General features: G+C 36.9%; 1 protein-coding gene across 1 annotated transcript in view; it reads right to left on the bottom strand.

Annotated features, from left to right (window-relative positions):
• Positions 1-260: 260 nt before the first annotated feature.
• The window catches only part of LOC131148559 (4-diphosphocytidyl-2-C-methyl-D-erythritol kinase, chloroplastic/chromoplastic), a 64,697-nt gene continuing 51,828 nt past the window's right edge, over positions 261-13,129 (bottom strand). The window contains exons 10-11 of the mRNA XM_058098339.1: positions 1,509-1,594; positions 261-626 (exon numbers count right to left, since the gene is read on the bottom strand). Coding sequence (XP_057954322.1) covers positions 526-626; positions 1,509-1,594 — 187 coding nt within the window. The 3' untranslated portion in view covers positions 261-525. The remainder of the gene's footprint in view (positions 627-1,508; positions 1,595-13,129) is intronic.

The following is a 13,129-nucleotide window of genomic DNA, read 5'->3' as shown; positions in this document are numbered from 1 at the left end:
CTACCAAATTTATTATAGCATACTTATATATAAATATCCATACAAAGATAAATAAAACTTGGTAATTAACAGTCTAGAAAGCATATTAATTAAAATTCTTACAAACTAAGCTGTAATCTTGCTTGCATACTTTATTTTTAATGCAGACTAGGGATTTAATTTCGCCACTTCAATGCTCACTGTATCCCTGGAGTCGCTGATAACGCATAGGGATGCTTTTTTATGATGTCCAGTGTTTGCATAAACGCATTAAAATGCTATGGGATGCAAGGGTGTTTCCTCTTTTCTTGCTTGGAAGGGTTACATTTAACTGTGCTGCTGATAAGAGTTCATCAAGGACAAATGCATCCTTTACCCTTCCCTAGTAAGACTCAGTTGCCTTCTATGGCAAGACATACATATTGACCATCTCAACAAGATGAAACCCAAGATATTTTCAAGACAAATATGCTGCTAACAGAAAGGTACCATAAATGAGCATCCATAAATATCATGATTTTCATTTTCACTTTACAAGACGATAAATTACTCAACAGACTGGGAAAAATTCGAACGAGAGCTATAAGAACTCATTGAAGCAGGTTCTATGTACCACTGATTCTCTCCCCGAGTGATAAAGCTGGCATCTGCTTTGAAAATCAAAATCAAAATCAAAGTTTGGAAGATCAGCAGTGCCCAAAAAGAATAAATGAATAGCAAACCTAAGAATAATTTGACGAAAGGAAACTTGGCATCTTAAACAGTCAGTGCAATATGGTAGAAGAAGATCATTCCAGGAATAAAGCATATAAAATTGAGCACAATGTTGAAGGCCCAATATGTTTAATTTGAAATTATGAAGGTGAATTCAGGATTCATAAGACCACCTTTTGGACGACTCCAGGCTGATTATCAAAAACAAACATAAAAAAAATAAATAAATAAATAAATGAAAAGAGGATTAAGAAACTAAAGTAGCAATGAGATCAACGCATAAATTGGGCAGCATCTGTTGTGGATTCAGAGATTTCAGTGACGAAGTCCAAGTTTACTGTAAGAGCATTTGGAAGCAAACTTGGATCTGGAACAAGATCAGATTTTTAAACTTTTTAAGGTACAGATCCATTCCATACCCAAGTTAGGAATCCAATTCATTCTATAACACAAATAGAGGTTTGATCTGAGACAGGATTCACCAAAATTCAGTGATTTTCCCCCATAAGAAGCCCACACGGTAAAGTAGTACTCCCCTGCTAGTGGTGTCAATTCCAAACCTTGTAATGTGTAGCTCATGCCTAATAGACCAACCAGTGGACATCACCAAAGAGAAGGAAAAAATGTGATCGGTAGAATGGCTAAAATCATAACAACAAACTCAAGAGATACATTTGGGAAAGAAAAACCAATATATTTCACAGCTGTTGACAAAGGCTTTGGGACATGAACCCTAAAGAACCAAAAAAAACAAAATAAACACAAAAACAGTAAGGAACTACAAATAACTTCGGAGTATATTTATTGAGCCTGACCTGACAAAAATACATTTTGGTAGTCTTTGTCATCATAGATAAATTGTGGAGGATTTGGAGAACCTATCCCAACAATAGTGCTCCCACTACATAAAATTCATCACAAAACATGGTTAAGGTAGTAAATAACAGAACATGAGAACATAATTATTAAGACATGATGAAACAGCAGGCTGATCCTGATAAAAACATCAAAGTTATTGATATGAAGATCTTTTTCTGCTCCCAGGGTATGGAAAGACCAGCTAGAATATAGAACATAAAACAAAATTCCATAAAATTTTCCCATGGCGCACCTGAGTTGGACTACTTGAAGAGAGCACTTAATTTAACTTTTATTTTTCTCAAATATGTTAATCAAAACTCAAAGACAAATTTATTAGCAACACACACACACACAGAGCACCACACATAAGACACCATAAATCACACTCTAAAAGTTAATGAATAGGGGGAAAAACTATCAAGGAATTAGGTATCCTACTTTCAAACACTTTCCTGTAAAGGAACAAAACCAACGCTTTGACAGGGATGTATACATCCCAGCACTAAGTCTTCTCCACAGCCACCACCTATAAAATATGTAAATGACTTTGTACGTATCCATTTAATAAAGTATTTCAAATGTCCAATGTATTGGGAGTTCCAGACAGGAAAGGCCAAGGAAAACACACTAAAGGAAAATTTTAAGGTTCAAAAATGATGATTAACGTACCCAAGCTACTACAAATCATTTACACTACAGCATCATGCACTCTAGATTATGTAGTGCCACAATCCTGTTAACTATTTCATCGAAATCATATTCTAATTTTGGATTTCAAAATCTATCAATGGGGCTGTATGGGGGTATCTCTCTTTATTTTAAAATAATATTTATTAGAATAAAAGGGAGAATGTAAGACCAAAAGGAGAAGAAAATCTCAAACACAAAGGGAAAACCAAAAAATAAAATTCAATCAGCTCAATAAAGCCTTCCAATCCTACTTAACAACTTAAAAAAAAAAAAAAAATGCCTTAAAACAGCCCTGTTGGAACAGAAGAATAGAAAAACAGAAAAAACAGAGAAGAAAAATACTGAAAAATGCCTCTTTAATTCACTGACTTGATGAAGAAATTACATATATAAAAAGCTACAGTGCTGCAGCACTTTTTGCTGGATTTTTTAAATTCTTTTCTATTTTTTCACTACTTAAAATGACTGGGATAAGGCCACTATTTATAGGGCAGAGTACATGGGGAATAGACGGGAAATTTTAATATTCTAGGGACTTAACAACTCATTAAATAAACCTAGAAACAAGGCAAAGAATATGACAAGTTCCTAGACTAAATAACTCACTTCTGTGCTATTAATGGATGACAGTTGTATTCCACTTTGAAAAACTGAACAGAACTTTGAATTAGAATCATACTGGCTGCAACTTGCTGACTGAATAATTTTATTACTGAATGTTCTGCTGACTGTAAGTTGAGTTGCCTGCTGACTTTTCAACTAAATAACTGACTTAACTAACTTCAGTAGGTTCACGGCTTTCTCACAAATTCCCCTCTAAAGCCGTGAGTCCTAACATGTCTCTGAACTTTAAAAACTTCTCAGTAGTAATAGGTTTTGTGAGCACGTCTACTGGTTGTTCATTAGTGCTGATGAATTCTAGCTGAATTTCTTCTTTCTGCACAAGGTCACGAATAAAGTGATGTCTGAACTCAATATGCTTTGTCCTGGCATGAAAAACTGGGTTCTTAGTTAGAGCTATTGCCGACATAATATCCCAATAAATGATTGTAGGAACCTCTTGCTTCAGCCCTAAATCACTAAGTAATTTCCTCAGCCAAACTCCTTCACAAGCAGCCTCTGTTGCTGAAATATATTCTGCTTCTGCAGATGATAAGGCAATAGTGTTTTGCTTTCTTGAACACCATGCAATGGTGACATTTCCAAGGCAAAAACATATGTTGATGTGCTTTTGGGATCATCAACGGATCCGACCCAATCACTGTCAATGAAACCGATCAAAACAAACCTAGAATCTTTGTTGTACTTCAATTCAAGTTTCAATATGCCTTTAAGGTATCTTAATACCATTTTTGCTGCTGCATAATGAAGTACACTTGGGCTGTGCATGAACCTAGACAACATACTAACAGCTTGTGTAATATTAGGCCTAGTATGAGTCAAGTAAATAAGGGATCTAACTAAACTCCTATACTGATTTTCTTCAAATTTCTTAGCTCCATCATCAGAATTTAATTTTTCATTTAGAGCTATAGGAGTACTTATAGCCTTACAATCCTTCATATGAAATTTCTTCAAGATATCAGCTGCATACTTTTCTTGGGAAATGAAAATTTCCCTTCTTTCTTGCTTAACTTGCATCCCGAGGAAGTACTTCATGATCTCTAAGTCTGTCATCTCAAAATTTTTCATCAATGAGTGCTTGAAATCAGCAAGCAAATGAATGAAGATTGCTTCCAAAATAAATCAGATCATCAGCGTACAAGCAAACAATGACGAAACCAATTTCTTCTTTTAAAAAAATAAAAAACTGGTCCATGAGAGCTTTTTTGAAATCCTGAATTCGGAAAATAAGAATCAATCTTATTGTTCCAAGCTCTTGGAGTTTGTTTGAGGTCATACAAAGCCTTCTTCAGTTTGTACACCGTTTCTTCTTTGCCCTTCACTTCATATCCAAGTGGCTGCTCAACATAAACTTCCTCATTCAGTTCTCCATTGAGAAACGCAAATTTAACATCCATTTGATACATATTTAACTCCAATTTGGTAGCTATTGCAAGTACAAGACAAATTGTCTCAATTCTTGCAACCGGTGCAAAGGTCTCATTGAAATCAACTCCAGGTTGTTGAGAATAACCTTTGGAAACCAATCTAACCTTGTACTTTTGAATGGAACCATTTTCGTTGTACTTGGTTTTGTAAACACACTTGAGACCAATAATATCTTTGCCTTCAAGAGGATCCACAAGCTTCCATGTGTTGTTCTTTTCAATCACGTTGAACTCTACTTCCATGGCCTTTTTCCATTTTTTATCCCTCACTGCATCTTCAAAATTCTGTGGTTCACAAAAGAAAAGAGCAAATTCTGAATTTTCATTAGAAAAATAGCTTCTAAAATCATCATACCTCACCAAAGGTCTTCTAACTCTTTCAGATCTTCTTAGGACAGGTGAAGAGGAAGAAGTTCCTTCATTTTTTGAATTTTCAGATTTTGAACTAAGGTTCCCGAGTGCAATTTCAGCTTGAAATTGCTGGATTCTAAAATTCAGTAGCTAATTTAGGTCTTATTGCTTCGGTTGGTACTACATCTGGAATATTTGTTGAGTTCTGGCCGCTAGAAGTCCATTACCAAACTCCCCTTTCATCAAAGATGACATCTCTTGCCATTGTCAGCTTGTGATTAACACGATTCAGTAGTCGGCAGCCCCTTGATTCATCGTTGTACCCAATAAACAGAAGCTTTTCTCCCTTCTGATCAAAGTTGTCCTTATTAGGAGCTTTGTTGAGTAAGTAGGCTAGACAACCAAACACTTTCAAATGGCTAACATCTGGTTTTCTCCCACTCAAAGCCTCATAGGGAGTTCTATTCTTTACTAATTCTGTTGGTGACCTGTTTAAGATATAAATAGTGGTATGTATAGCTTCATACCAAAGAGAATTAGGAAGTCCTTTACCTTTTAACATGCTCCGAGCCATTTCAACAATGGCCCGGTTCTTTCTTTCAACAACTCCGTTCTGCTGAGGGCTTCTACTCGCTGTTAGTTGCCTTTGAATGCCTTCCTTCTTGCAATAATTCATGAACTGGAGATATATGAATTCACCTCCACGATCAATTCTTAAGGTCTTCATTTTCAGCCCACTTTGCCTTTCAACGAGGGATTTGAACTCCAAAAATATTAAGAATGCATCTGATTTTTGCCGAATAAAATACAACCATATCATTCTAGTAAAATCATCAACAAAAAGGATGAAATACCTTTTGTTTCCAAGAGATGGTGTTCTTGTGGGACCAAATATATCTGCATGAACAAGCTCCAAAGGAGCTTTGGCTCTCCAAGAAGTTTTGGGGAAAGGAAGGCGGTGCATCTTCCTGTAAATATAGCCTTCACAAACTCCTTCAATTTGATTTATTTGGGAAAGACCACGAACCATATCCTTTTGCTTGAGAAGTTACAGTCCCTTAGGATTTAAATACCCATATCTGAGATGCCATAGTTGAGATTCGTCTGAAATTTCTCTCTTCAAAGCCACTAGACTTGTGTAGTTGATGGAGAGTGGAAAAACCTTGTTTCAAGTCATCTCAACTTTAGCCATCCGTGAGTTCTTCTTCTTGTCTATGATTCTGCATTCATTTCCTTCGAAATGGACTTGATATCCTTTTTGAATTAACTACACCACACTTAAGAGATTGTGAGCAAGACTTGAGACATAAAGAACATCATGGATGAATTTTTGCTCACCTGATTTGGACTGCATTGCTATTACACCTTTTCCTTCAACTTTTACAAAGTTCCCATCACCAAGAATAACAGAATTTGAAGCATTTTCATCAATTTTAACAAATAACTCACGGTTACCTGTCATATGACTGTTGCAGCCACTGTCAAAGTACCAAACCTTGTCGTCGTTGCTTTCAGTATTGAGACAAGTGAGAAACACTTGTTCTTCATCATTTTCCTTGCTGAAATTTGCTTCTAAACTTTCATTCTTCTTGTGCCAACAATCCCAGGCTGAAGGGTTTGGAATGCGGCACCTTTTACACCTTAAATAGCATTTAGCTAAGGTGTGGTTTGACTTCTTGCATATGATGCAATTCTGTACTTGATTGCTGGACTTTTGAGGCTGAAAATTCCTGCCTCTGCCACGGCCTCTTCCTCAACCATTGGACTAATTATTTTGGCCTCTTTGAGACTAGTCTTGTTGCTGAAAATTTCCCTTCCTCTCTTGATTTTTCCGGTTCAAATTGAGCTTTGATTGAAAAGCTTGCTCCAAGGGCTAACCTGAAGATCTTTTAATTCTTTCCTGATGTGATTCTAAAGAACCACAGAGGTCAAACATGGTCATAATTGAGAGGTCTTTTGATTCTTCAATTGCCGCAGCTGCATGATCAAATTTTGGTGGTAAACTTCTGAGAATTTTTTCTACAATCTTTTTTTCTTCTATCCGATCACCATAAGCTCTTATTTGATTGACTATTTCAGCAACCTTGGAGAAGGAATCTTTGATGCTTCCAGAATCTTTCATTGCCAAGCAATCAAAGTTCTTCCAAAGAGATTGTAGTCCGATCGAGACTACTTTATTGTTTCCTTGAAATTCCTTCCACAGTGTTTCCCATGCGTCTTTAGCCTTTTGAATGCCAAAGATGCAGGGGGATAGATGGTTTTGTTAATCCCTTGATTAAGATAACTCAAAGCAAGAGCATTATTTTTTATTTTTTCTTTGTTCTGGGCAGATCTCTGATATCAGGTTGTTGTGCTTGTGTTTGTAGAGGATGAATCATCATTTGCTAAAGTTGAGTCATCATACCCTTCTTCAATAATCTCCCATAAGTCTCGTGCAATGAAGAAAATTTTCATTTAATCAGCCCAATACCCATAATTTTCTCCTTCGAAGATGGGTATTTGGTTTTGAGAATAATTGAACATAGTTCTAGCAGAGGAAGAGGTGATGGACGACATGGCTCAGATACCAAATTTTGTTGGAACAGAAGAATAGAAAAACAAAAAAAAAAAAAAAAACAGAGACGAAAATAATTCAATGCTATCACTCATACAATTTAATGGAGATAATAACAGGGAGAATCGGGATACCCATAATCTTTTAGCCAACAATTAAAAATTAGAATTTCCACATTAGAAATAATTCAAAGCAACACATGGAACCAATGGTGTGGCAGATACTCTTCCTTTACTCTTTACATTGTACCTTTCCAAGCAAACTCACCATGATTAAGAGTGAGAGAGAATAGAGAGAGATAGTTTGAGCTAGTTAACCCTTCAAAACACAATTACCGAAAAACAATCCAAACATCATCCTAAAGAATCCAAATTTATGGGTGAAAGTACAAGCAGGAAGAACCATAATGCAATATCCAAAAAAATAATGTCAAGATGTGTATATAGAAATAGACAATTTTAAATCAGAGTCTTGGTGGAGAGCCATGGCTAATGCTATTTGTCAATTAATCTCGTTGAAAAGAGGAGCTTCAATTTCCATTTTATCACCCATGGATTTTGTTGAGATTTGATTAAATGCTCCCTCTATTTATAATACAAACTAAATACATTCTAATGACCATAATATCCTTACCAACTCTTAATAATTAACATACAAACACACTTAATAATACTAATACACTAAAAAGACCACTAACACTCCCCTTCAAGCTGGAGCATAGATATCACATGCTCCTAGCTTGTTACAAATAATTTTAACACAAGCACCTCCCAAAGCTTTGGTAAACAAATAAACAAGCTGCATGTCGAACTTCACATGAGTGGTAGTAATGAGCTTCTGCACAAGTTTCTCACAAACAAAATGGCAATCAGCTTCAATGTGTTTCTTTTGCTTATAGAAGACCAGGTTGGAGGCAATAATAAGAGCAACTTAATTATCACACACCAACTACATAGACTGCGAATGTGGGAAACCCATTCTTCCAACATGTTCTTCAAGCGAATAAGTTCACAAGTAGTGTAAGTCATAGCTCTATTCTCTAATTCAACACTTGACTAGGCCACCACAGTTTGTTTCTTATTCTTCAAAGAAACCAAATTACCATCAATCAATATAAAAGACCTCCTTTGAGTGCACCTTTGAGATATCTCAAGATGCAATTACTGCGTCCCAATGACTTATGCTCAAAGAATAAAAAAATTGACTAACAGCACTAGTTACAAAATATATGCCCAACTGAGTGACTGTAAGTTAACTCAACTTTCCATCAAATCTTCGGTATCTTCCAATAATAGGCAACAAATCACCCATCTTCAGTACTAACTTCTTGTTAGGATCCATGGGTGTGTCAACCGACTTGGATCCCAATAGCCCAATCTCATCCAACAAATCAAGAACATGCTTCCTCTAAGACAAAACAATTCCCATACGAGATCTAGTTACTTCTATACCCAAGAAGTATTTCAACATTCCTAAATATTTATTTTGAAACTTAGTTTGTAAAAAAAGTTTAAGGCTTTAAATACCTTGATCATCCATGTACACAATAAGAAGGATCCTACCTGATGAAGTATGATGATAAAACACATAGTGATCCACTGCACATTGTCAAAGACCAAACTCAAGTACTACAACATTGAATCAACCAAATCATGCTCTGAGAGACTCTTGTAAACCATATAGTGTTGTCTTGAGCTAACACACTAAGCCTGATTCCCTCTAAGCAACAAACCCAGGTGGTTGCTCCATATAGACATTTTCCTCAAGATCACCAAGCAAGAAGGCATTTTTCAAATTTAACTGATGCAAAGACCAGTGACAAATGGTAGCTAAGGAGATGAATAGACATAATAATGTAAGTCTGGCCACTGGGAAAAAGTGTCCGAATAATCTAAACCATACACTTGAGTATACCCCTTAGCAACAAGATATGCCTTCAAATGTCCAACAAAATCATCAAAATTGAATCACAATGTATACCCAGCAAAAACCAACCACGAATTTGTCAAGAGGAAGAGATACCAAATCCCAAGTATCATTGTCCTGTAAAGCATTGATCTCTTCAACCATGGCATTGCTCCACCTAGAGTGGGCTAAGGCTTCCAAAATACATTTAGGAAGGGTAGCAAATGATAAAGTAGTAACAACACAATAACAGGAGGGTGATATGAAATCATAGCAAACATAATAGGCGATGGAATATTGTATACATATGTGTTTACCTTTCTGGATAGCAATGGAAGGATCAACATCATGGGAAATATAATCATCAAACAAGGAAACCAAAGGTGTAGCTAGAGGGGACTCTATTCCTTGGAGTCGTCATCTTGAATATGCCTGCAAATTAGGACGATCGAGACGATGAGAAGGACTCAAAATACATGGAGACACAAGTGGTTGATTAAGAAAATACAGCAAACTAGAAACTAGAAGAGTAGGCAAGGGAAGAGACTCATTGAGATCAAATCACTCAGGGGTTGAGTGTAGTAAGGCGTAGACTCAAAGAAGGTAACACCTGTAGAAACAAAGAAGCGGCACAACATAGGACCATAAAAACAGTATCCATTTTGAGTAGCCCAAAAAGACACATTTTATAGCACGAGGATCCAACTAATCCACCCTACGAATTAGTTGATGAACAAAGGACACACACCTGAATATACGAGGAGGTAGAGAAAATAGAGGTGAATTAGGAAAGAGAATAGAGTAGGGAATTTTATCACTAAGAACAGAGGACGGCATCCTATTGATAAGATAGCCAGCAGTAAGTACAACATCACTCTGAAACACTTTAGTTACATGCATTATCAATAAAGTAAGGTGCGTGTGATTTCAAGGATATGTCTATTTTTCCTCTCTACAACCCTATTTTGTTGAGGAGTGTGGGCACAATATGATTGATGAACAATACCAAACTGAGTCCTATAAGTAGTGAATTGACTACTAAAATACACTTTAGCATTATCACTTCAAAGTATTCAAACTGCCAAACCAAATTAAGTCTTTATTTTAGAACAAAAGACACAAAATATATGAAATAACTCAAAACAATCTTTTATTAAACATAGCCAAATCATCCTTGAATAATCATTCACAAAAATTACAAAGTACCAGAAAGCCAACTTGGACACAACTCTATTAGGACCCCAAACATCATAATGGACTAACACGAAAGGGCTTACAACCCATTTATTTGACTTAGGAAGCAAAAAGGACAAGTCGATGCTTTCCCAACTAACAAAACTCACAATCAAGACTAGACATAGAACTCAATTCAGGAACTAGACATTTCAACTTTTCCAACGAAGGATAATCAAGGCGACAATGAATTTAGAGAGGTGTGATAGCAGCAGTGCCGACAGTAGAAGGAGATAGCAATTCAAAGTGATATAAGTCCATCAGATTCATGCTTTATGCCAATCCTCTTCCTCATCTTCAAATCCTAAATAACCATAGAATCACGGAAGAATGTTACTAAACAATTCATGGATTTGGTAATCTTGCTAATGGACATAAGATTGAAAAGAAACTTGGGAATATACAAAATCAAAGGAAGAGAAATGGAAGATGTGGGATTCACTGTTCTAATTCCCTTAACGACAGTGGTGGATCCATTAGCAAGAGTAACAAGAGGTAAATTTTCAGGCTACTAAAGAGTAAAGAAGATATTAAGTATACCTGTGCTATGATCAGTGGTAGTGGAGTCTATAACCTAAGGACTAGGACAAGAAGTAATGGATGACGGGCATGTTGTGGGATTACCTGTTTGGCCAAGAGATGCAATGGGAAGAGAAGTTTGTTGTGACGCTTGATACTGCTAGAACTTGTAATACTCTTCCTCTACAGTACATTGCCCCCCACTTGGCCCTAAAGGTGCGGAGTCGATGGTTGCTGCATTGGCTGCCCCCAAAGGTGTGGAGTTGGTGGTGGCTGCATTGGAAACACGTGAAAGTTTATTGTGGAGATCCCAACATTGCTCAATAGTATGATTACCTCGCCCATAATGAGCACACTTGCAAGGAGTGCCTCTACCTCATCCATCTCTACCACCACGATCGCTCAAACCACCTTGATAATTTTTGTGGTTGTTTAGTAGAGAAATAGAATCACCATGAGCAGCAAAGGTTGTCCTCTCAGAATCAGATGCAATAGCAAGAGAACGTGTGCTAAAGGAAGCATAAAGGACACAAGAATAAACATCGACAAATGATGGCAACTCTACAATACAAATAATTTGGGACTGGACTGCTCAAACTCAGGTTTCAAACCCACTAGAACCCAAAGAATTGTCATTTGTTCCCTTTGCTTCAACATATCACAAACATCGGTTGCTATAGGTTGCACAATGTTAGGCTCCTCGTGAATACATTTCAATTCTCCAAACTAATCTGTAATGCTCCTATCTCCCTATTGTAACTGAAAGTATTCCTAGGATAAATCATACATACGTGTAATGTTACTAGAGTGCAGAAGCTTGGCATAATCCCAAATCTCCCTGCACGTATCTAGATGCATGCACATCCGTGCAATCTAGGGCTCCATCGAATTCCATAAGAGGGAAACAATCAATTCATCTTCCTGAATCCACACTTCTTTTCTCTTCTCATCAGAAAGACCAAATTAGACCAAATGGTCAAATTTTCCTAATCTTGCTAAATAAACTCGAACAACCTTTTAGATCACTGAACATAATTCTTCCCATCCAACTTTTCAATTATTATCTGTGGCAGCGAAGAAGGAAACATGTTTTTGGGATTCGTAGACTCCATCCCAACACTCACAAACCAGCAGCCACACCACTGTCAAACAAGAAGAACAATCAAAACTAATCGGGGCAACCAAAAATGAGGTGAAGCACTGAAACAAGCATGGATGAGGTGAACCACCTAAAAACTGATATAAAACTGCCACAACCTCACAAATAATCTTATGAACACAGCAACTACTCCAAAAAACTCAGAAAAAGCCTTTACAAAAGCTGAACAACAACTAATCTATTACCACAAGGGCATAGTCGAAAAAGGTTGGATCTTTGAGCAAAAAACATGCCCAACAGCTTGATAATATGGTCTAGGGAAGGAACCAGAACATGCTGGAGGAAAAAGTCTGAAGAAGGTAGCCTGAATCACTGTTACACGCCGGCACGTAGGGTCGGGACTGCTAGCAGTCGGCCGGCACATGGGGGCATGTGAGGAGATTACTGGCGATGGGATTTTTCGGGGTCATGTTTCACAGGGTTCTATTTTTTTCTATATGGTTGGTTTTGTGAAATAATGAAAGATTGTGGTGATTCTAAGAAGGGCAGCGACGGGAGGGTTTTTTCCAGCGACAGCTGAGTGTGATAGAGTTTAGGTTGGATCACCCTCTGATACCATGTTGAGATTTTGATTAAATGAATGACCTAACTCAAAGATCGGTCTCTCCCTCTATTTATTATACAACTCAACTGCATTCTAATGACCATAATAACCTTACTAACTCTCACTAATTAAGATGGTAACACACTTAATAATAATACTAAAAGACTAAGATAACCATTAACAGATTTAGCATGTGATAATCAAGTTATTGCTATGTATCCGGAATTTCATGAGAGGACAAAGATATTAAAGTTGATTGCCACTGTCTTAGAGAGAAAACTTGTCAGCACGATTCATGTGAAATCACTACATCAGATGGTTAAATCACTCATTTATTCACAAAGCCTTTGAGAGGTGCAACGAGTTAAATATATTTGTAACAAGGTGGGAACATATGATGACTATGCTTAAGCTTGTGCTGGAGTTTTGAAGAGTGTGGCTCAGAGCGTATTGTCGAAGGGTTATTTATGTCTATTACACATACTTTTATTATAAACACAAAGAGAGACAGCCACACTTGTCAAGCTGGAGGTACTTCCAGCATGAAACTTGAGAATCTCAAGCTTGAA

This window comes from Malania oleifera, chromosome 2 (genome assembly GCF_029873635.1).
Source record: "Malania oleifera isolate guangnan ecotype guangnan chromosome 2, ASM2987363v1, whole genome shotgun sequence".
Lineage (NCBI taxonomy): Eukaryota > Viridiplantae > Streptophyta > Magnoliopsida > Santalales > Ximeniaceae > Malania > Malania oleifera.
The sequence above is the reverse complement of the archived record's forward strand: the minus strand, read 5'-3'. Positions and strand labels throughout refer to the sequence as shown.